Genomic DNA, 25967 nt, shown 5'->3' on the forward strand with positions numbered 1-25967 from the left:
AAACACGTGGTTCTAGTGTTCAGATGTTGACAGTGCAATTAAAGCACCAGCATACACATCATAATGAAACGACCACATAAATCCCTATCTGTCTTTCTACAATGTCCCACTATGTTCTTCAGAAATGTGAAAGTACTAATGACTGAGAGTAAAGTCACCAATCAACCGCCTGACAATAATCCGTTCAATAGTTATTATTTTCTTCTTCACCTCTCTCATATCTCTTGGATCATAAAGGATGACTCACAGTTGCACCATATGGAGATCAGGTTGCGTTATTGCACCAGATTTAAATATGAAGCGTGGCAGAGGAGGGGAAGAGAGCGAGGCTGAGGAAGTATGATAATGATATTTTGACCCCATTATACTCTGAGGATATGAATTCAGTTTGGGTGAAACTTCCACGGTGATAATTATACATAGATCTTTCTATCTATCTATCTATCTATCCATCTATCTATCTATCTATATATCTATCCAACATGCCCACCCACCAACCCATCTATCTATCTATTTATCTTTCCATCCATCCATCCACCCACCCATCTATCTATCTATCCAACATACCCATGCACCCACCCATCTATCTATCTATCTATCTATCTATCCATCCATCCATCCATCCACCCACCAACACACCCACAAACCTATCTATCTATCCAACATACCCACCCAACTATTTATCTATCTATCTATATAAATATCTATCCGTCTATCTATCTATCTATCTATCTATCTATCTATCTATCTATCTATCTATCTATCTATCTATCTATCTATCTATCTATTTATCTATCTATCCATCCATCCATCCATCCATCCATCCATCCATCCATCCACCCACCCAACTATCTATCTATCTATCTATCTATCAATCCCTCCATCCATCCATCCATCCACCCACCCAGCTATCTATCTATCTATCTATCTATCTATCTATCTATCCATCCATCCATCCATCCATCCATCCACCCACCCATCTATCTATCTGTCTGTCTGTCTGTTTCTGTCAGCTGTCATGAAACAGAAGAAGTAGGCAGTGTTGTGATGTGTCCCATGATCCAGATGTTCCCGTTCCCTCCCACATCAGTGCAGCAAACAAAGGCATCACAAACACGAGAAGCTTGAACATGAGAACCCGGTTGAACCCAAGCGGACCCCACATCGTGCCCACGGAGGAGACACAACAGAGGAGCTCATACATATTGGCAAAATAGCTGCTATTCCGTCAAACATTTCCATCATTTTATAGTTCCAGTTTCTCAGATATGATAATTTGATCCTATCTTTTTCCTGTTTTTCTTTTTACTGCAACAAACTGCAACAAACACATTTGAAGACATGTTTGTAGGATTTGGGAGATTATAACAAGCATTTTTCATAATTCTCTGACATTTTATAGACAAAACCATAATGATATTAGTCAATATCAATAGTTACCACACACACATAGACAAGTCCTGTTAACTGTTATGTACCAGGGTACAATTCTGTGCAACTTCCATTAAGGACACAGAGGTTGTGTCTTTGGTCTGAGGGGAGTTTACCGTCATGGCATGTGTCAGGTCACTGTGACTTAAAGGTGCACACTGCAGACATGATCCCATATTTCCATAATAAACACAGATTTCAGTGGCGCAAATGTAGGAGCGATGGTTTAAAAAGCATCTGTGTGTGAAATGAAAAGATCCCAGAGTTGATAATGTCTGGTTCCAGTGTGGCTCCTGCAAAGACTCTTGTGATCTGAGTGTGTTAAACAAATTAAACAAGTTCATAAAATTCACTGCATATTTGCTGAAATATCATAAAGCCCCAATAGATAGAAACTGCAGACAGATGGCAGTTTTACTATACTGGCTTAAACATCACACGCGCACACACACACACACACACACACACACACACACACACCCGAGCAGAGACACTAGTCACTGAAATCAACCTGTTCCTGACGCTGTCGAGGGACATCCCGAGATGGGCGGGGCGAGCGGCGTGCAACAACGACTGGGCCAGAGCCGTCTAACGAGAATCGCGACAACGGAAGTCGAAACCCGGAAGTTCTCGGCGCGCAATTCGAATCCATTATTCAGAGCGACAGAAGTGCGATTTTTGGTAATTAGTAGTCAAATAAATGTATCGATTTACAACATAGCAGACCGACACGCCTATGGAGTTACTCTATGTAGTTAGTTAATACGTTTTTAAAAAATCATAAATAAATCATAAATCATAATCCACTAATATGCTTTAATGTGCGTGTTGATTTGATTCAGACGTGCTGATGATATACAATCGGATTATTTGAACGTCTTACCCTTCATAAGTGCAACACAGACAGGTCCTTTGATCCAGTCTGCTGCGACTCTAATGCGCTGCTGCTTCACTTCCGGGAACTGTCGCGAGGCTCCGTGATCCGCCTCAGTGGTCCATCGGAGTGAACGGCGTTGTCGCTACTCCCTCTCTCGGCGGCTCTGGACCGGGCCAGCCAGTGCGCGCAGCTCGTGCGTGCGCGTGTTTCGCTCGTTCGGATGTTGGAGCGGTGCAGCATCATCCTCCTCCTCCTCATCATCACCACCACCACCAGTGCATCGGGTTGATGTCCAGCGGCGGGAGGCGACGACTCGCTGAATAAGAAGCGTCCGGCGGGCATCGAGCTGCACATCGCAGAGGAGCGGGACCAGACCAGGGAGGCATCATGGGCAAAGTGGAGGGCGGGATGAAATGCGTGAAATATCTGCTCTTCGTTTTCAACTTCATCTTTTGGGTGAGTCCCGCGCCACCAACGGTTTTGCACGTTTTGCTTCTACTATAAAAAAAAAAAAACCAAAATAAAAAAATAATAATCCCCTCGTGCTTTGATAAGAAGATGATGTTGAGGAGCTGCTGCTGGTTTGATGTATTCGTGTGTGGCTCTGTTTCCATGTGCGTGTTTGCATGTGTCCAACACATTGTGTTCAGCATATTGGTTGTTGTTATGTTCATTTAATAATAATAAAATATATCCTATAATATAGGAGTCGTGCAGATCGCCTCTCTGTCCACCTACTCTCTCTCTCTCTCTCTCTCTCTCTCTCTGACACTGTTCTCTCCTCTCCCCAAACTGTCAAAACCAATCCCGAATCAAACTATCAATCATCTTCATTTTCATTCCATGTCCATTAAAAACTTCATTACAGCTCTGTCAGCGTCCTCTCGTTCATGAAATGTCCCTTAATAACTGATGGGTAAATCTAATAAGAGCCAGCTGTCAGCCACCAAACACCTTGAGCAAGATGCTGATATGATTTATGTTTGTATGATCATATATATATATATATATCTACAGAGCTGCAGTGTGTTGTGACTTTTCCAACACACCCACACTGTTCAGATGCTCTCTCATGATCTGGCATCGCGCTGTGATTTTCCTGCTGCAGGTCTCTGGGAGTGTGTGTGTGGGGTTGATTCTGTTTTGGGAACATCGCGGAAGGTTGTTGGTTTTGTTTTTGGTGCTGCGTTAGATCTGCTCCGGATAGGGTTACTACCTGTGGCCCCCGGCTGCAGCAGAGGCGGCTTCATTTTTGGGATTTTCTGTGCAGGGACTCGTCTTGTTGTTATCATCATCATGTGTCCTGCAGGTGATGGGTGGAAAAACCCAGTGGTTCTGAAAAGCTTGTGGCGTACTTTGTTTTGTCTGCTTCTGATCCCCTCAGCACAGATTGCCCTCAGGCTTTGGACCCATTTTCAGATGACTTTATTTGAATCATTTAAAGAGACCCAAAGAAGTGTGTTAAAAAAAACATTAAAGCCCCAGCATGTCATTTTTGTAATTTTCTGGGGGCAACTAGTGGTAAGGTTGCAAAATCGCAACCAACTGAGCACCCGACAGGGGACACTTTATGGTGGCGCACCGCTTATTCCATTTCCGGTTTCCGGCAGCGCTGGAAATTCAACGCAAATGCGACGTATTCTGGACCGTTTTGTGACAACAACGCTGTTCAACACGACGTAGCAAACATGGCGTCTCACACGGAGGTCGGGTCCACCTCATGTAACTTTATTGAACTCATTCAAAGTTAACGAAAAAACTTTGTGATTATACATGTAGTTATGGACAATACATTCAATTTCTTTGAATGAGTTCTTCTAAATATTACACACGGTAGCTTTAAGAGAAAAGTCTGAAAATGCAAACCGGTTCGTGCAACTTCTGATTTAGATTTATCAGTCGCAAATTCATTTGTCAACGCTCCCACTTAGGTCTGTGAAATCTGCATATAGGCCTCCATGTATAATGTAAAAAAGACTTCCTGGGGTCACTCTAGCATTATTATGACCTTGATTCTAATAACATACATCATTTTTTTATGTAACCAATAAAGGAGAGATACTATTAGTGTTGAAACTAATAGTTATTATGATTTTCAGCATCACAAAACAAATAAAAGCAAGCAGATCCTCATGACTTACAAGCTTTTCAGAGATAAGAAAATATTGGCAATAACACAGGTTGAAGTGACTCGAGCGTGCGGCGTATCAATCTTTCTGTTGATCGACTGATGTCGCGCTCGGCGCGCCTCCTCTGTAAGACGATCGCTTGTGTCACCCGAACGGACAGCGGCCTCTTTGTTGAACAGTTTGGGGACTGAAAGCGGAGCTGTCGTGGCCCGAGGCAGAAGGAGGAGAGGGGGCGTGTACAGTACCCTGTCATTTTGGGGTTCGGAGCCAAACAAGCAGCCGATGCCAGCGTGCGTTACGTCACCCAAGGCGCTGTGAGGCTGGCACAGCCTGTGGCTGAAATGCACCATGGGAGATTGGACCGCTCAGTGCTGATGGGCGATGCTGGCGTTCAGATGTGATGATAGTTATGAGGGACCATATGGAAACAGGAGCTGCCGCTACAAAGTGTTCTGTTCCTTCTCATTTCCATCGTATCCTGACACCAGATGATAGACCGAACGGACTGGTTTGGTTATAGATCTGCTTTTGTGTATATATATATATATATATATTTATTTTCACCATTAGCTTATTACACTGGTCCTTTACGAAAGCTAAAGATAAATTAATTTGAGTTGTAATTTAGTTTTTGACCCAGTTATTTCTTTGTTCACAAAACTGAACTTCTGTTTTGTCATAGTGTGTAAAACTTGGGAATCATTTTCTTAAATAACGGCGGTGGTTGAAACCAAACGATGTTTCATCCACATGTCTAGAATTCATAAGGATATCGAAACCTCGGCCTCAATCGATTGGTTTTATTCTGGTCAAGATGACGTACGTTCTCTCAGTGCTGTCACAAACTCACCGCCGCATCACACGTGACATCGTACTATTATTATATTAAAAAAAATCTTAGTCAATATATGACCATGAAACATTTGATCATTACAAGGAGTATTATCTGACAGAGAGAGTACACAACATTTGGCTGGACGCGGTTGTCCAGCGTGTGATCTGTTTGAGAGGCGAAACGAGCCTGAAGCTGTTGGATTTCTTATACATTAGCATTTCTGGTGTGTTGAGAATAAAGTGACAGGACAGAACTGGCAGCGAGCATCAACGGCCACTGGACCGACGAGAAAAAGGACACGAGCACCGCCGGCGGAATCTTAATCATCTTGAAGGATCCAAGGACAAAAAAAAAAACACAACCCCACGATGGGCCTCAGTTTTTTCTGGGCTCGTCACCAAACATGTCACATGAAAACAGGAACCGTGTTTCAAGAGGGTTTTAAAGTTGCTCTTTTTAGTTCTTTTCCGTGAAAGTGGGTGATTTCCGTGTTGGTCCTTGTTCCTCAGCTGTCAGGCTTGCTGGTGCTGGCCGTGGGACTTTGGCTCAGGTTCGACCCGGAGACGGTGGAGCTCTTGACGGACGACGGCGCCCCCGACACCTTCTTCATAGGTACGTCATCAAGTTCTCCGAACACTCCTCGCGCCACCGCACCACAGCTGACGGCTGCAGGTCATAAAAAAAAAAACAGACTCCAGACAACTGAGTGGAATCCTTTTAGCTATTTGTCTGCTTTCTTGTGATGAACTGGTAATTAAATCAATAACTGGTGCCAATTCTGTACAATTTCAACAATGTACAGTAGATAAAAGTAGAGGAGTATGTGTAGTTTTTTTTATACAAGTGATGCTCGATATCCTCATGGAATAAGTCACATGCATTGTATTGGCCAGATCAACATGTATGAATTTGAATGCTGTGGTGCTGATTTATTAATTTCCTCTCAAATCCAGAATATAGCAGTGTAAAGTAACAGTTTGACATCTTGGTGTATAAATAAATCTAGAGCTGCAACAGTAAATCGATGAATCGCCTAGTAATCGATTACTAAATGAATTAATCAACTATTTTGATAATCGACCAAAAATAATGAAAAAAAAGAGGCAAAATTCTCTGATTTCAGCTTCTCAAATGTGAATATTCTCTGGTTTCTTTGCTCCTCTGTGACAGTAAACTGAACATCTTTGGTGTGCGGACAAAACAAAACGTCATCTTGGAGTTTTGGGAAACACGATCAACATTTTTTAATGGACCAAACAACTAATCGATTAATCGAGGAAATAATCGACAGATTAATCGCTCATAAAAAAAAGAAATTATTTGCAGCCCTAAATGAATCCGTCTCTTTCAGTGGGCGGTGCACGACCTGGCGACATCAAGTTTTATTATATTCATATACAGTAATAAGGCCTCGTTGACTCGTTTGACCATTTTAAGTGAAGAAGAGTTCAGCGGCCGCAGGTTTCACTGGCACATTTCTGCCTTCAACGCATTGTGATGTTTCAACTTCCCCTGACAGTTGAAAGTCTCTGTGGCCATGATCATCGTTTATCTCCTCAGTTATTCATTTGACGGCGGACGAGTTTTCCATGTCAAATCCCTCGCACGTGTCGCTTTTTTGCCCTGCAAGTGCACGGCCGCTCGCTGCACGGAGAGGGAAAAGCGGACCCGTCAAGCGATTACTGAAAAACGCATCATTAGTGTCAGAGCTCTGGTTTATTGGGTTTATGGAGCTTGTTGTTTGCAAACATTGATTTGATTTCCCCTCGTCTAGACTGACACGAGTCGATCGATCCGACACACACACACACACACACACACACACACACACACACACACACACACACACACACACACACACACACACAAACGGGGACAAATGGACCTTCAGCTGATGGATGAGCAGCTGAGACGTCTTTGAGGCTCAGTTTGTGACGGACAGTGACAGACGCAAAGCTCCCGTTGTAAAACACACACACACACGCACACAGTGGATGATTTAAACATACAGTAGGCGAGACAAACACTCTTCAGTGTAGTGCGGCAGGACTCCACACAATAGGCCCTCTCTCTCTCTCTCACTCACTCTGTGTGGGAGCGGATGATTAGAATGAAGCCTATTCTTGTGACTTCTATTTAGACCATGACCTAAAGTGGTGACTTCACTTCATCAGCTCTTCTGCCGTTGCTTTCAGGGGAAGCGGCCCGTCTCCCTCAGGGACGCGAGGGACAGGTCGGGGTGTGGCGGGTGGAGTCTCCCGCCGTCACGTCGTGCAGCGCATCCTTGTAAAAGCAACGAATAAAAGTCTACACTGCATTTCGCAGTGTAGACTTTTATTCAGCTAAAATGTACTTAACGTGTTCCCACAGTTATCTTTTCATGCAAAGTAGAGGCTGTGAGATAATCTTTGCTCAGTTTGCATCACATCCACATGCAAATAGCCACTGTTCCGTTTAAACGTCCCTCTTCTTGTCTCACTTAACTTAACTCGACTGCACTTTGTTGAATGTCACTTGATTATTGATTATGTTTTGTGCTAGTTTGCACCTCTGCTCCTCGACACTTCAGGGTCATATACTGTTCTCTTGACTCCCCCGTCATTCAAGTAACTTCTCTGAAGACTCGCGGTCGCTCCAAGGTTCACCGGAAACCAGCCGAGTAGCTTCAGGAAGTGTCTTTGCTCGGCCCAAGAGAATAGTCTGAAACATTACCGCCCGGCCCCGCCCATAAAAAAAGCAACTTTTTTTTTTACAGTTTGTGTATGGATTTAATAAATTATACAGCGTGTTCCTTTGTGAGTTATGGATGTTATGATAGGTCTAACTTTGCCTGCCCTGCTTCCATCTGTTAATGCTTAAATAAGTTAACCTACTTGCTGTGCTGTAACATTTTTACCACAAAGGCATTAGAGGGATATAAAATAAATATATTTACCAAGATGTGAAACTATTCCTTTAAGATTTTACATTAAAAAAACAGGATGCCCTTCACAACAAATGATGCATTGATATATATTATTTGATATCCAACAATATTCATTAATCCAATCATTTATACGCTGAAAGTGTCCAAACTAAATAGTGCTGGGGTACTATTTTTTTTTTACCTATGCAGTATTGCTAGGCAACAAGGAAATTAGTAATCCATTTATCAGTGAAACGATCCCACGGAGCATCGACCGTCTCGCAGAGGAGCCTTGGAAACAAAACAAATAGTCGTCGTGAGCTTCCGGAGGCAGATCGGCGGCCTGACACTAAACAGACCGATGTCATAACAAGGCAAAGTGGCTGCATTCCCTGCGGGTGGCTCACTTTCCACTCCGTCACCTCTGTTGCCCTGCGTTCCCGTTGGTAGACGGCCCCAATCGTGCACAAGACGGTGGAACCACAAGAGATGTGAACCCTCACCCATCCTGCCTGCAGCCTCCACAAAAGTGAGAGCACAGTTCCACAGTTGCCTGCCGGATATCTGCGGTTCCACCGGGGAGGAAGTGGTCGGGTAGAACATGGTGATGGAAAACGTCAGCAGCCAAGATCAGTTCTGCGCAGACACATTGTATATACAGTATAAACTGTCTGGGGCCGATTATATTTTTCCTGTTTTCCGAGTCAGACACTGCTGCTTTGAAGCGGCGGTGTCCACCCCCGACCCCCCCGACCCCCCTTCAGCGTCTTTACCTCCGCTTTTGTTCAACAGCGGCGAAAAAAACAACAGCTTGCATTCGCCCCCCCATGTGGATTAATTAAATTGCTGCAGCGGTTGCCGTCTATGTCACTGATTAGGCCCCTGAGCGTGGACCTGAGGGGCCGGGCCCCGGTGTATAGTTACAGTCTAAAGGGCTCAGTGGTGAGGGTTGGGAGCAGGGGGAGGCAGATGGGAGGGGGAGGTGACGACATCCAGGCTCACAGAGGACGGTGGTGGTGGTGGTGTGGGGGGGGGGGGGGGGGGGGGGGGGGGGGGGGTCGTCGAATTCTGCAGCAAATCAAACCCACCAAAATTTCGATTTGCCCCTTTCACCAGACAGAACGCATCGGTTTTTATCGCTTCTTCCTGCAGGAGCGTGAACGCACACAGTCCGAGTAAAGTGGAAGAAACACTCATGGATGAATGAGTTGTTGCTCAGCGGACTACTACTACACACTCCACATCGCCTCTCGTACGGCGTCTGCAGTCACTTGCGGCCTTCGCCTGCAGCGGGACAGAGTCCAGCCTCTCGTTTCGTTCAACACACACGCTTGTGTTTTCTGCTGCACTGACCCAACAAGCAATATTCTTTTTAGCACAAATCCCAATCCGACAGATGCATTGTTCTCATCACTATCTTGTGAGAAGGAAACAACCCAAAAATACTATTCGAAAGTGGCCAAAGTAGAAGAAAAACCCAAACATCAAAAAGAGACGAGGGCTTGTTTTAGAGGTTTTGACTTGTGTGTCAGACGTCTCTCATCTCAGCTGAAGGATTTCAAGAGTCTCAAGTGTTCTGCACTTGAAGGAGTCTGATGGTCACAGTGAACACGTGGGAGGCGAGTCGGAGGCTTCAGGCTCCCGAAGAAGTTCCGACCTACACGTCTTCCTCTGGCACTCGAACGCAACAAGAGTCCTTTCATGAACTGCGTGTGTGCGCGCACCAACACAGACGCGAGCGCGTGGTTGGATCACGCTGCCGCCCACAGTCGAAACTGCGAACTGCAGTCATGTGACGGAACGCCGCCGCCGACACGCCACGATGACTCACTCGCAAAAAATATGCAGGCCATATATTTAAGATTGATGAATCGCATGTTAAAAATACCCAGCGCACAGATTTCACATAGACAAAATAATACGCACGTCATGTAATGCGTATTTTTCAGTCAAACATAAATTGAATTCATGTAATAGTTCTGACAAACCCAATGTGTTTTAAATACACAACAACCAGACTTATATATTTGTAATCAATAAATCTCAATTGTGTCAAATTAGAATAGAATAGAATAGATCGTTATTGTCATTGTACCAAGACAACAAAATACAGTTTACGCAGCTCACAAGGTTGACAGTTTAAATAGCAAAATAGAACAAAATATAATAAAAATAGCAAAATATATAATATCTAGGACTGCAAACAAGTCTTTTCATAATCGATTAATCTGTCGATTATTTTCTCAGTTAATCGATTCGTTGTTTGGGTCCATCAAATGTCATAAAATGGTGAAAAATGCCGATCGTGTTTCAAATGTACCATAATAAGCTGATATCAGAGAATTTTGAGGGATAAAATTTTGAGGATAAAAACTACTTGATAATTCGATAATTAATTGATTATCAAAATAGTTGGCGGTTCATTTAGTAGTCGACTACTAAGCGAATTATCGATTAACTGTTGCAGCTCTAAAAATGTTGCACTATATACAAGATTCATAAGCCTATTTGTTTAAAATCACATCAAGTTCATTAGTTTGGTTGCATTAAATCTGTGTGATCCAAATGGACATAGGAATTTCATATGCAATTCAAATGTTTTTGGCGAGTTCTCATGAAGAGTCCTGTCCCTCTGTTTTCCAGCCGTCTACATCCTCCTCGGCGCCGGAGGGTTGATGATGATCGTCGGGTTCTTCGGATGTTTCGGGGCCGTGCGCGAGTCCCAGTGTCTCCTCGCATCGGTGGGTCTACGTGGTTTTTTTTCTTTCCGGGGGAAAAGGCGCCGCCTCTCGTAGGACTGTTTTGATCTGATTTTATTGGCATTTCAAAGAAAAAACTTACGTTTGTAATCTCCGGATAACTTCCGGGGAAGTTTCATGGAAGAAGCTTTGTAGTTAAATCAGTGCACTGCAACTGAAAAGAATGTGAAGTTTGGCTTCATCGTATAAACTTGGCCCACTTTTAAATCAGGGCACCTGCATAAATCAAGCAATGTTTTTTCTTCTTCTATTTTATTACCTATGTGCAGGATGAAATTATTTTCTATCCAGGCAAAACTGAACCGTCAATCTCAATATTAGGGAAATAACTGAGCCATAAGGTGAAAGTGTTGCCTCGTGGCTCAGTCACTGTAGCCATCGCTAGAAAGCAATTATTATAATAATAATAATAATAATAATAATAATAATAACCCTCTGCTGTGCTCTGCAGTTCTTCTCTTGCCTCCTGATAATCTTCGGTGCAGAGATCGCCGCCGGCGTGTTTGGATTCTTAAACAAGGAACAGGTGCAGACTTAAAAAGAGTGATATTTCTTTGATTTATTCATTCAGATTTCAAGTGGCTGATCTATTGTCGTCGTCCTTTCTCACCGACAGATTGTCGAGGAGGTCCAAAAGTTTTACAGCAGCTCCATCGCTGACGTGACCAACGCGAACGCCACCGCCGTCGCACTCATTTACCAAAGAACTGTGAGTAAAACAAACCTCAACCTTTGTGTTTTTTCCTGTGGCGGATTGTTCTATACACTTTCATTTCATTCTATTTTACTCTTTCCTTATCCTATACTCATTCTGCTTCTGGGCAGCTGTAACACTGGAATTGTGGATCGATAAAAGGATTAGCTGACTTCTTGTGTTCAACAACATCCTCCGCGTAGTTGCCACGGTCGACGGCACGAGTGTCACAGCTTTGCTCCGTCTTTATTTCCAGCTGAACTGCTGCGGAGGCTCGACATCGGTCGTGTCCAACGAGCTGTGTGCGGACTATCCAAGTGACACCCAGGTAAACCCCCCCCCCCCCCCCCCCCCCCCCCCCCCCCCCCCCCCCCCCCCCCCCCCCCCCCCCCCCCCCCCCCCCCCCCCTCCTGCTTTAACGTCTCTTACCCACACGGTGGCAGTGCAGCGCTGCTTCAGAATCTGTTAAGATTTGCTGCAATGTGTTTTGGCAGCGTCGATTGTGACCGGGAATCTGTGATTGTCAAGTCAAGTCAGATTTAATTGAGGAGGAAAAAAACCAGGAGTTGAGCCAGAGTGCTTTTTACAAACATGCGGAATGAAAAACAACAGAACACCACCGTCGAGTGTCAAGGAGCAGGACCCAAGTGCAGAGCGCAAAACGAGGTTGTTTGATCGTCCAAATTGAACCATGAAATAACGGGGACGCAAAAAAGAAAACAAGCAGGAGGGATCACGAGGGTAAAACTGCAGAATATACAGACGAGGAGACGAGACTGAGCCGACTGGTGACAAACAGGTTGGAGGGAAAGTCAACAGACGAACTGACCCGGAGGACTGGGAGCACAGAGACGAAATACACAGGGCAAGACTGAGCACACACACACACACACACACATTAGACACACACACACACACACACACACACACATTAGACACACACACACACATTAGACACACACACACACACACACATTAGACACACACACACACACACACACACACACACATTAGACACACACACACACATTAGACACACACACACACACACACACACATTAGACACACACACACATTAGACACTCACACATTAGACACACACACACACACACACACACACATTAGACACACACACACACACACACACACACACACACACATTAGACACACACACACACATTAGGAACGGCTGCAGACAATCACAGGGAAACCCAAGAAAACGTACAGTCACAGACAAGGAGACAGGGAAACACAGGAAGTGCAAGTCAAACAGGAAATGGCAAACGGAACACAAGGGATAACAAAAGTGACTCAACACAGATGCAGAAGGAATGCGAACCGAAGTCCACGAGAGGTAATTGAGGCATAAATAACAGGTCCATGAAGAAAAGCAAGGAAAGACTCTGCAGAGGTCACGGGGGGCAGGGCCGTGACAAGGACGGCATTCAAAGCGAGATTAAAAAGGCCGAATTGAACTGAGGGCCGGTGCAAGTTTGCCGAGACGTGGAGTCCCATGTACAGTGAGTTACAGTAATCGGGCCGTGTGTGGCTGTTCACGGGTCTATTTCTGTGATTGAAAAATTAAGAGACGTGTCCGGGAGGTAGAGCTGCAACAGTTAATCGATGAGTAATCGATTACTAAATCAATCGCCAACTATTTGGATAATCGATTAATTGGTTCAAGTAGTTTTTATGAAAAAAAAAAAAAGGTCAAAATTCTCTGATTTCAGCTTCTTGAATGTGAATATTTTCTGGTTTCTTTGCTCCTCTGTGACAGTAAAACTAAATATCTTTGGTGTGCGGACGAAACAAAACATCATGTCGGGGTTTCGGGAAACACCATCGGAATTTTTCACCATTTCATGCACCAAACATCGAAATCGAGAAATCGAGAAAATGATCTGCCGATTAATCGATTATGAAAATGATCCTTAGTTGCAGCCCTACCGGGAGGAACCCACTCGCCCCGGCAAGTGAGTTGCCGGATGAAAAGGGCCGAGTGTGTTGTCATAACATAATGCATGTCATATCTCGTCGTGAGTGTGAAACGCGTGTCCCGCCTCCTCTCAGGACTGTCTGTCTGCCATAACGGACTTCTTCAACGAGAAGCTGCACGTCATCGGCTACATCGGGATCGGGGTCGCGGCTGTGATGGTGAGAAATTGACAAAAAAGATCTTGAACTCATATAAAAAAAAACCAAAGTAAGTTGTTTTTAAAATCCCTTTTTGTCCGCTCCTACTCCTCGTCCCTGGGGTCCGCTCCGACTCCTGGTTTTGCGAGACGTTTGCCTCCATGCTTGAACCCTTTTTTTTCGTTTCAGATCCTAGGAATGATCTTCAGCATGGTGCTGTGTTGTGCCATCAGGAACAGCAGGGAGGTTATATAGACCCCCCCCCCATCCCCTCCTCCCCTCCTCCCATACCCCCACCACCTCTTCATGATCCACCTGCACAGGAAGGGAAAAACACCAAAGTTACATTTCCCAGAGTCTGTCCTGATCTGGCCGGGAGGTTTAACCTTCACAAGAAGGACTTACAGTCGGTACAAGACATCCCCGACTGTCCCCGTTGAGCAGGACGCGCCGGATGGCCGTCCTTCACACCCTCCCCCTCAGCTCCACCGCCCCGGGCCCCCCCCCCCGGCGACCACTGATTTTGTTCCGCTGTTTCTCTTCCATAACACACGCTCCGCTTTCTTTTGGCGCGACTCCGCGACATTTCCCTGGTCATAACATCCTCTCGCCGAGCCCGACCCCCTTGACACGGGGATGCTGTGTACTCTGCTGTAGATATACGGACGAACCCTCTCGTGTGCATCCGCCGTTAACTCTGTTTGCGTTTCCATGTCACCTAAAAAGGCCTAATGCCGACGCGTGCGTTTGTGTGCTTACATGTTTTGAGGACTAGCCGAACCCCTTTTGCGGATTAAGATTTTCCATTACGTGCCTGTTATAGTCACACGTTCAAGCCACTAGTTACGAGTTCTCTTGTGATCTCTGACGATGTACATAAAGACTTGCGCTTGCTCCCCCCCCCCCCCACCGCGAACTCTGAAGTATTGTTACTTTAAAGCACAATTAGCGGAGGCGTAGACGTGATGTTATCAACCCAAAGGGTTAGAGGAAGGCCTGACGACGAACTCTCTCTGTAAAATGTCCAAATTCACGTCGAGGGTGAAGTGCCGAGCTCCTCCTGTGAACTGTAATAGTGAGCTCGTTTTTTTTTGCATTCTGTGTGAGTTGTTGTGGATTTTAAATCCCGTTGGCGCGCCAACGGGATGTGAATTGTAGAATAATATAGCTGTTAAACACAATAAAAAGAAGAAGAAAAGACTCGGGTGCTTTCATTGGTGTGTCATTGGGGCTGTTTTGTGTTTTGTGTTTCCTGTCTTTCTGTCTTTTCTTCTTGTCAGCGGTTGCAGAGCGGGGACGTTCCATGTATGTAAATGTTGTGGTCGGTGAACGTGTGCGCCGGTTCACACAAAATGGCAGCACAACGCCACACCAGAGTGAAGTAGTGTTGACATTCGCAGGAAGCCAAACTCAAAATGTGACAAGTTACATATGATCCATGAAGTCAGAAGGGGGCCCAGTAACACTTTGGTTTGACAAGTGAACGTAGTGTTTAGAAAGTTTCTTTTGTTCCGGATCAACATAGAATCTGTCACGGTCAAATATTACATTGACTTCAACATCGATATGCAAATATCCAACTCTAATTTCTACATTATTCATCTTTTTTTTCTTCCACAAAGCACTGACCGACTGTTGTCGTCCTTTATCCTTTATTTCCCTTTGCACAAATGCTTTTGTTTCAGCCGGTTAAATGTTGAAACAGAAACATTAACTCCTGCAGTTTGTCTGACAACGCAGCTTATTTGTTCAGATCTATATGTCATATAATCAGGGGGGTTACAGATTTTCCATTTCAAAATTCAAGACTTTTTCCAGACTCAAACTTCCTTCTGCTCGGTAGATTTTTGACATCCGAGTACAAATCGCTAAATGTTTATCAAGTAAATTTTATTATAGAAATGACCTAGAAACTTTCTAAAATCAAATTCCATACTACATAGGAACCCTGAATATTTCACAATGTGTAGATATTAATTATTTTTATTATTATAATCATTATGATTTATTTTGTGTCTACATTTGCAAAGCGACGCAGCTGCAGGGTCATTGAGTCAATGATTAATAAACACAGAATGAATGCATTTCAAATTTTAATGTTTATATATATATATATATACACACACACAAACACAATATGTACAAATAGCAAACAAACAAAGTACAGTAACAGTCATTTGTCACACGATCACAGTAACAAGAATAATGCTTCTTTTTGGGAGACCCGCCACTCTGCACAGTTTTAAGGCATAAACCAAAAACTAGGTACTGGTTGAGATGGTAGGTTTGCATACGTCTCTAAACTCGGGGAATGCGCACAAACACATACTTGTACGATATAATGTGCACAGATGTATCAAGTTTTTGCAGATATTTAAAAAAAACAAAAGACGAGTTCACAAACTATGAAACAACATTAGGGCTGACGTTAAGTATACAACAGGACACATGGTCCCATGTCAAGTGGAAGGTTCATGATCAGTCCGATTTTAAAATGTACACCAAGTAATTGCTGTGGATTTAAGTTAGGAAAAAAAAAAAAGATCCCTTTGAAAGAAACGGAACTTGTGCCCCTTTGTGTTCCCACTCGAAGGCTCTGAAACACAAGACAGCAGCGGGACAGGAAGAAAAACGTACAGACGGAAAATACTGCAAAGTGTTGCCATCGATGATTCACAAAAAAAAAAATATAATAATAAAAAGGCTCGCGTACAAAAATAATAATATAAGAAAAGTGATAAACGTTGGCGAAAGAAAACATGTCAGTCTCTTTGACGGAGCGAGCTCCCCTCCCTCACAGAGGGAAACAGAATGGGACAGTCTCCGGACAAAGAAAGAATAACACTGCAACTCCCGAGTCCCTCGACGCAGCGAGGCTAACGGCTCCGAGCTAACGCTGGCTGGCCTCGGCCGGCTGAATAAGTCGTACAAAAGTGCAACACAGCTATCACGGCATACTGAGGATGAAATGTAGGCCTTTTACACCCAGATGCCTTTTTTTTTTTTTTTTTGGACCTCGTCAAACAAGCCCTGTGTAAACTTGTTTTTGGTGGTTAAAAACTGGTTGTATGTAGCTGCCAGGCATTACATCATTCATGCCCAGAAGGTCCTACGCGTTGCAGAAAAAGAAATGGTTTCACGCCGACAGGACGCTCAGGGGCGAGTTGTCCACGATGTATTCTCCGACGCCGACAAAGTACATGACCTGCGCGATGCCGAAGAGGGGAGCGATGACCAGGGCCCGGCAGCCGGCACCCTTCAGGAATGCAGACGGTCCCTCCTTCCGCATGATTTTACTGCAGAGACATAAGAGCGGCGGGTTTGGTTAAGTACGAGCACAAAGGAGAAAGAGGGAAGGGGGAAAAAAGGTGGTTATGCAACGACGCATGACTCAGTTGTTCTTACCTTATGCAATCCACAACGCCGCTGTACGTCTCCTCACTGGAGCCTTTGTTCAGCGACTGGAGTCTCGTCTTCACCACTGGAGAAGAGAGAGAAAGTAAAGCATTAGACAAACATTACAGAGATCCTTCAAATCCAACGGATTACATTTCTTTTGTCCGGCGAATCTCACCATCGCAGGGGTTAACGGCCACAGCGGCAGTAGATCCCGCCGCGCAGCCCGACAGGAAGGCCCAGTAGAAGGGCGACGACTCCTCAGGAGCAGGTTTCCCCAGGCGATTGAGGTTGGCAAACAACGGGAAGTAAACCATGGAGAAGGGAACGTCCCTGAAAAGAAATTAAGTAATCTTTTAAGACCGACTTCTGACACAAAGCAACTGGTCCGACAGGTTTCGCGTTTTTTTTTCCTTGTCTTTACCTGATCAGCGTTGCCCCCAGACCCTTGTAGAGTCCCTGGACGCCCTGCGTTCGGAGCAGCTCCATCGCGATCTGCGTGGCCGACATGGCTCGCGGCGACGAGGCCACCGTACAGGAGTTGTAGGAGCGGCTGAGCATCGTGTTGGTGGCCACGAGCTTTGTCGGGGACATCATGACGGGCTTTTGCTGCTGCGCCACTATGAACAAAGGACAATGAATAAATACACACAATGAAATCAGGGGCCAAAGTTGGCAAAAAAAAATTCAAACATGAAACTGAACAGGCTTCTTACCGAGTCTGCCTGCGTCCTGTAGCTGTATCTTGAGCATTTCCATGGGCGTGGTGACGATGACCTGACACATGCCTGCACCACAACCTGCCAGCATCTCTTTGAACACCGTCAGCCCCTTTCTGTTGAGAGATAAGAGAGAAATAGTAAGTAACATAAATGATGGGATCCTGCATTTTCACTGAATGATTCGTAAGACGCTTTCACTCACCCGTCCTTGCCGAGGTGCTGGCGAAAAAAGTCATTGGCGGCGAGCTTGATCGCCTTCTCCGGAGTAACCAGTGTGAGATTTACGGCTGCGCCTGAGGAAAAACAAAAACACAGTTGGCACGGACGTCGCAATCATGTCTTTATTTAGTACATGTACAAAACATTAAATAAACATTCCCTGCCACACTCATTACAACATCAGAATAAATGTAATCTACACACAAGACAAAGACAAATGCTCAATTTACAGTAACTTCAGTAATAATGATGGAAGGGGAAAATGAGAGAGAGAAGATAAATCACATTAAAGAGTTTCAGAAGGAAAATGAGAAACTAAGAAGCCAAACAAGACAGGAGGAGAGATGAGGAGGAAATGAGAAGAAGATGCAAATGTCAAATTAATGAGATACAGTGAGTCAGTTTTTGAAAACAGGGTTCAATGTGTTTGGAGAAAACTTTAAGAAAAAGATGTGTTTATACAAAAAGCTACAAGTCAGTAAATTGGTTAATGAAAACAACAGAGGTGTTCGTGAAGGGACAGACAGAATCTCAGACTATAAACCGTGTGCACAGACTTTGGTCAAACTTAAAAACTTTCATCTGTGAGACCGATCTGAAACAAACGTCAGTCGTCAGTTCGCCACAGATTCATTTGCAAGTTTCACCAAAGTCTCGAAAAACGGGGCACAGACGATAGTCGACGGGACAGCGAAGCGACAGTTATTGACGAGGAGTCACAAGTCACAGAAAACAAACAAGATGGCAAAAACAAAAACTTTGTGCCTATAGTTTTGAATAGAGCAATATTGTAAGAACCATGTAATGATTCGCCTCCAGCGTGGCTGCGCCTTATCGGCTAGCCTTCAATATCCCAGGGGACCCAGGTCTGCAATATGAAAAACACAGATGCAAACAAACAGCATTCCTCACACAAGCAGAGACCCAGGACTAAAACAAAGGCCTCCATTTTCCTCACATGAACTATGTCCACAAGATTTACTTTTCATTTTCTACATCTGATCAGCAAAACAAGGACACGTGTTTTCCTACAGACTGCATGAATGCTACTGTAAAAAACAAAACACCAGAGCTTTATGTCAACAAACCCACTTAGCACGAGAACAGCTTTGGCTACTTCTCCTTTAAAACCCATACAGTAAAAGTTACTTACATCAAATACCCCAAGTAGTAAATCATATCAATGTTCAACCTCACCACAGACAGATCTTAGATCTTACCCTCGCTCTACATTTAATCCTGTTCTAGCCTACTGGTTCTTAATATTCACAAATGTATATGTCTTACCTCTGTACATGCCAAAGTAGCCTTCTGATCGGACTGTCTTGACAAGGCAGTCCATCCTACGGAAAAACAAGAACGCAGAGAAAAAAACATTATTGTTAAGGACCTTTTAAAGGCAGCTGCCTGAAACGAAAACGTTATATAAGCTTAATCACTTTAAATGTGCATCATCACAACGTTGAACACGAATCAGGGGGAATAGATGCCGAGCCGATAAGTGGAGCAGTAAATTTCCACGGTCTAAAAAGGACACGGGTCACTGCACTGGAAAGGAATTAAGGGGGCGGAACAGTCGCCATGGTTCATCAAGAGAGGAATTTTTTCCCATAATACGCATTCATCCCCGGTGCCCAAAATGTGGGTTGCGGGGATTAGCAAGAATAACAGATGGACGTGGTTGGTATGACAGAGATTTGGTAAACAAAAAAGTGTATGCAATGTATGTGCAAGGCAACAGTGACTAAAAATACTCACATGCTCTTGTAGACCTGCTGCCCTTGTCTCTGATTCTGCAGCCTGGTCTTTACCAGGTCAATGGGGAAGACACAAGTGACCCCGACGATGCCAGCGATGCCTCCGTTGATGAGCTTTGCCGGGAGGCTGAAAGGAGACGACAAAAAAATACAAAACAGAATGTTACTTATTGAAATTGTCGTGAATGTTCAGGTTCCAGATTCAGGTTTTTAAGGGGGTTCTAAAGACTTCTCAAATCAATGTCAAGTTCCATATCTTTGTGTGTGGATTGGACAGCTGTTCGACCTTTTATCCACATGCTGCTGATACCGACGTGGAAGGGAAAGTCGTAGGAAAAGATGTTAAAGAAGATGAACGATGGTGCAGCCAGGCCCGTCACGATAACTATTTCATGTTGCACAATATATTGTCCCAGAAATGATTGCGACAGACAATATAATTGTCATTTTAATTTTATTTTTTGGGGATACTGAATCGCGTGTGCTTGCTTGTTGCGTATGCAAGTCCTGCACGATTTGAGTCGCTGCCGAGGTATCCACAGTTTAGACTTCCGCTCAGGCCTCAGACAAAACAGGCAATTTGAAGACGTGGCATCTTCAGAAAAAAATATATGAAGAAATCCATATTATATAAAGCAAACCAGTAGTTGGTTAAATCATACGACGAGAGAGAACAGATGAGAGGATAAGAAGCAGCGAGACTTTGCAGCTGTAACTTGGTGATGTCGAGTTTCCTAGTAGGGCTACTAATATCTTGATCGTTGATTAAGCAGCCGGCTCTACAGGAAGAGTGATGTCACTGGCATCCCTTCAAAGCCAGAGGTAATTATCTTAAAAAAAAAAGAAAAGAAGAAGATAAAGGCACAAGACTCACCTGATTGGCTGTTGAGACATGATGACCTTGAAATTAGTGGCGAGAGAAGAGAAGATGTAGAAACAAAGCTGGATGCAAGTGTCCTTCAGTCGAATGAACTCGTCCTAGGCGGAGACAAATGACAGGAGACTGTTACTCAGAATCTAAGGGGCAGGTTTTCCAGAGTACTCTCAGGAGTTATCACCCTCTGCAGAAGCTTTGTGTTATCTGAGTTCACCGAGTCACGAGACGGCGATTCTTAAAACCCCCACGGGCAGGTGGGCGTGGCCCTGGTGGCTCACATACCGGAACACCCATACATGGGCATGACGACCGCCCTTCGCACACATTCTTGCTCTGGAGCCGAACTAATCCAGAAGTTACATGGGAAAAAAAGAAAAGAGTGAATCTTCGGGGGAATGAAGATCAATATAAATAAATTAAGAAAGCGCTTCGGTTGCCACAGGAAGGGATGAAATTGAAGGCGCTGCGCAGCGAATTGCACGGTTAAAAGGCTTCTTTCTTTTTTTTTCTCAGCAGGAAAAGTCCCGATGCAATTTACTCATTCATTTCGTTCTGACGTGCGTTTCCTGTCGGCACAAACGTCAAATGTCCGCAGGTTAAATCCAAATAGTTCAGTTCAGTGCTTTCGAAAAATGTCCTCTTGCAAAAACAGAAACGCCTGCGCAGAGAACCGTTGCTTTTGCTTCCACCCATGACGGTCGGCCGAGTTATGCAAGGCCGCGTCGGTCGCCCATTCAGAACAATACCGCTCCTGCTAACACAGCCGACAAGCTAGCTGTGGATGAACCGACTCGCGCGACGTCACAGCGACCCAAGCTAAATAAAAAGAACAAAACCTTGTCGCTCACCAAAAAAAGATTGTCTTCTTTTTATTTTAAGGTCCGAGCCGTCAGGTTCTTCTTCGTCGCCGGTGGCAGTCTGCGCTGATGGAGCTCTGAGTGAACTGAGTGGGAAATTTCCACTCAGTTTTAGTAGGGGGGAGGTGGCGGGGCCGACTCACAACGACCCCAAAGTGCCCAGCTCTACATTACCCGGCGGATTACAGCCAATCACCGTTCGGCCAACGTGCAGTGCCGGGAGTCGATTGGCCACTTTTGAACTCCCTCTTTTTTTTTCTTTTTTTTTGCATTGGAGGGCAGGCACATCAATCAAATTTGCTCCACCAATCATTCAGTTGCCAGGGTGTTACACGGAAGACACCATTGTTTGAGCATTTCTTTCAAATACTACTAATCAAAGTTAAGGTTTATAGACAGCAGTGCTTTAGGTTAGACTTTTGAATAAGTTTTTTTTAAATTATTATTATTAAGAGACGCATCAGAGCAGTTTCCACAACACGGATGTTAAGGTTGATGTATTATCTTGGGGCCATTGTGTGACAAGATAATCATGGCTGTGTGATCTCTCACACAGCTCTCAGCTCAGTGGCTCCGCCAGTGCAATGACATCATTCTTTTGTTTTCTGTTCTAGTATTTTCTGTCCAGGTGCTTTAGGCTCAAGTCCCAGTGGTGGAAAAAACCCATTACTCAATACGGCCCTGTGCCTTAGAACTATTTTGAGGTACACAATGCATGATGCTTCTTTGTACATCCACTCCACCACTAGTGAAATATTGTACTTTGTGTTGTTGCTACTATTAATTCAAGACCAATATCTGTGAAATTAATCCAACCGCATGTTTTGGTTTCTCTATTGCTACACTACACTTCAGCAGGATAAACGTAGGTGGGGAAGTGTAAGCGTTTTTACCCCCATTCTCATTATCAATTGTGAAGGTGTGCTCTTGCAAGTGTCACTTCTTTCTTCTGAATCTGCTCTCTAACCGTGTGCCACTGTTTGCTAAAAAAAGAGGAGACTTCATGCTCAGTCAATCCACCTTAGGCAAATAAAGGTGAAAATAAGCAAACAACATTGAAGCGGTGATGCATCGCCCGTCAAAGTTAGATCAGAAACAAAAAAGTATAGCCTATTTAATGAATTACTCAAAGAGATTTCTCCTGGATTTAGTTGACTGGATGGGTTGCAATCTCACGCGCTGGCACAGGCTGCGTGGAAAATTACACGGTTGATGCAGAGAGACAAGAGGCCACTTGTTTGCATTCAAACTGGTTTGTATAAGGAACCAGTCTTTTTTGCGCTGTGAAGCTGGAGAGTTGTGTAACAGTGGCTGCAGGCGGTGTATCACAAAGCAAAGACGATATGGTATATTAAGGCAGTAAGTTAAGTTATGTTTGATTGTCTGGCCACTGAGAGATATAGACTAAACCGATGATTAAAAACAAACAATTGTTTCTAAAGATGTGCATGTTAGACTATGGCTGTGACCTGAAATGCAACTCACCCTACAGCCATATCAGCTCTGTTAGGATTTACTGTGGTCCTGCTAGCTATATGCAAGCATATTAGTTTAGCATCTTGGCGTGCTATCCTTTGCTTATTTGCAGTGAAAGTGAATTACAGGTGTGGATAATATAAATAGTTTTGCACGTATTTGATCATAAAACGAGGCAAAACTTATAACAGTGCAACCAAAGGGTTACATGAACCGTTGAACCAAATTTCTTTGAAATCCATCCGATAGTTGTCAAGACATGCAAACCACAAATATGAACCTCATGCCGGTGCATGAGGAAATGTCAGGCGATCACTGAATCTGTTATGATTCGTCGTGTGGATTGTTTTTGCGCAAACATTTTCATCAGGTGGACGTTGAGATGTTCAACATGATAAGTAAAAGCTTTGGCCAGCTGGAGGCGCCACAGGAAAAGTCAGGGGATCCCCAAAGTCATGAGAGCATATTATCTGGGCACTCTGGATATCAATAAAAAATGTAATGGAAGTCTGTCTAATAGCTGTCATGACATAACCACTAAAAACTTGCTGGTGGTGCGAAAGGTAAGAAAAAGTAAGGCCGACTTTGTAGTCATTAGTCGGTGAGATATCTCAGTCTATACTGAAGTGGTGGATGGACCCCTCAGACTGATGCCATTTAGCACAGCAAAAAAATTCTAAATTTTTTTTCCAGTTGAATAAACACAATGCAAAACAACAAAAACCAGTATGGTTTGTCTGAATGAGAGCGCGACTGGTGTCTGCACTGGATACTGGCTGGTTCTCCTGGAATGCTGATGGAAGCAAATTCCACGGGTGGATGAAATACCATCCACAGCTATTATCTATGAGGGTATTATGGTTTTTCGAAACTCCACTAACGCAGGCAATTTCGACTGGCCAGTTCAAGCTATCGTGCCATATCGGTTTCATGATCTTTAGAGTCCTGTCAGGTCAATTGTTAACATGAAGCATACATAACCCTCCAATTAAGTGGATTTATAAGAACATATACATGTCATTTTTAATGGACAGAACATTCTTTTGATTAGTCATGACCTGACATAAACTTATATTAAATATAATATTGTACATACTCTATTATATACTATGTATAAATACACATTATGCCTCTTGGGCACCTTCAGGAGTAGACCCAGAATACGCTGGTGAGACTGTACAGTGTATCTCATTTCATTTATTGCTTTAATTTAAAACAGGGACAAGTGTTTTGAACCAGATGCAGCACAATGGTTATTTCCATCATCTTTCCTGGGAACGCCTTGGGATCTCCCAGGAGGAGGTGGGAAACCGGGGTGGGGAGGGGGACATTTGGATGCATGTATGTGTGGATCGATGTTAAAGTCCTGGAAAATGACAACTTTTTCTCTTTGGACGTTGATTAAGTTGTTACACTCTCCTTAGGATTTCTGACCTTTTTTTTATCTTCTTTTAAATCAACAAGAGAAATAAACTTGATAATTGCAAGCTATTGCTATATAATCTTGTTCTTATAATGTTTGCATTTCATCACGGTGTATTTTAGACATTCCTTCAAATCCAAACCTGTTCTCACACCTTTTTTTCAGAGCTGACAGCAATTTGGCTTTCAGCGACGACGGTTGCAGTCAGATTGGACTGTAACTGGTGAAATGTACTTGCAGGCTGAAGCAACAAAAAAAAAAAAGTAAAAAAAGTAAACTGGACAGGGAAAAAAGGGCCTTGGGCAGGATTGTCAACAGAAACTGCAGGAGTTAGTGTGGTGAACAAACAACTTTCCAAAATAGGAAAATTTGTCAAACATGTATCTCCTGTAAAACATGGTTGTGAAGTGGGATCGGCAGAACCTTGCTTAGTTTGTTGCCACCACATCTGTTAAGTGGAAGGAAAATTTATGGAGGTATGTAATATCTATACTCAATTATGCTATACTGCGTACATGCATGTTTTAAATATGATAAAGGAGGCACTCGTGGCTCAGAGAGGTAAATTACTATTATCTCCTAATTATAAGGAAGGTATTAACAAGAAGAATTTTATCAATTGTATCCTTTTAACACATATAGGTGAAAGGAAAAGAAGCAGTACAGTATTTCAGGGGGACAAAGACATAGACAGAGGACTACAAGTCCCAGAATGGAGCAACACAGTCATTCTGTCAGCTGACCGCTCTCAAGGTTAAAAGTGTCGGGTTGCCAGAAGTTGTTGAAGAAGTTTCCTCAAGCCTACGTTGTACAAGCGAGCCAGTGTCAACACGTTTCTCACAGATAACTGGGCCACATCTCGCCTCGTCTGCCGTCAAAACACACACCGCACCCCGAGGTTGATTTGAGGATTGTAATTGTAACGAATCAGTGGCACAGAGGCCTTTTGACCCGGGGAGTCACGCAGACGGCGATCACGCCTGTTGACCGACGAAATTTAGAGCCTCTCTTTCTGTCAGGGGAAGACAGAAGTCCTTTTACAAAATGTTCACCCTTACGTCGCCAGCTTTTAAAAAAAAAATTCTACTTTCACTGTATTCTGATGAGAATGTGAGATACTGTCAGAGCTGCAGTTCAGTTACATCCAGTAACTGTGTGAACCTAACCGACTGTTGTGATATACACAAGTGACAGAATGTTACACAGAGTGATGTCACAGAGGTCCACATGATAGATGACTTATCAAACATTCTCCAACTCTGACCTGTGGAGCTATTAATAAGCTCCAGCTGTCCTCCCAAATTCCCTTTGTGAATGTTAAACTAACACACACGAGATGACATGAAGAAACCCGACAGCTAACACACTCACAGTTTAACTTCTGTTATTCAGCGATTCTTCTGTGTGTCTGTGTCTGTGTGTGTGTGTGTGTGTGTGTGTGTGCGTGTGCGTGCGTCGGGATAATGTTTGTGGTTTC

General features: G+C 43.9%; 2 protein-coding genes across 2 annotated transcripts; one reads left to right on the top strand and one right to left on the bottom strand.

Annotated features, from left to right (window-relative positions):
• Positions 1-2366: 2366 nt before the first annotated feature.
• Positions 2367-14963, top strand: tspan2a (tetraspanin 2a). The gene is made up of 8 exons (XM_035631284.2): positions 2367-2764; positions 5782-5884; positions 10821-10918; positions 11388-11462; positions 11553-11645; positions 11887-11958; positions 13701-13784; positions 13953-14963. The coding sequence occupies exons 1-8, from the start codon at positions 2696-2698 to the stop codon at positions 14016-14018; spliced, it is 660 nt and encodes a 219-aa protein (XP_035487177.2). The 5' UTR covers positions 2367-2695; the 3' UTR covers positions 14019-14963.
• An 880-nt stretch (positions 14964-15843) lies between these two features.
• Positions 15844-21741, bottom strand: slc25a55a (solute carrier family 25 member 55a). Its single transcript, XM_035631802.2, has 10 exons — positions 21583-21741; positions 20732-20835; positions 19859-19984; positions 19388-19443; positions 18084-18174; positions 17876-17994; positions 17584-17779; positions 17338-17492; positions 17169-17244; positions 15844-17059 (listed from the first exon to the last, which is right to left on the bottom strand). Exons 2-10 carry the CDS (start codon positions 20749-20751, stop codon positions 16900-16902), a joined length of 999 nt encoding a protein of 332 aa, XP_035487695.2. The 5' UTR covers positions 20752-20835; positions 21583-21741; the 3' UTR covers positions 15844-16899.
• Between the last annotated feature and the right edge of the window lie 4226 nt (positions 21742-25967).

Source organism: Scophthalmus maximus, chromosome 6 (assembly GCF_022379125.1).
Source record: "Scophthalmus maximus strain ysfricsl-2021 chromosome 6, ASM2237912v1, whole genome shotgun sequence".
Taxonomy (NCBI): Eukaryota; Metazoa; Chordata; class Actinopteri; order Pleuronectiformes; family Scophthalmidae; genus Scophthalmus; species Scophthalmus maximus.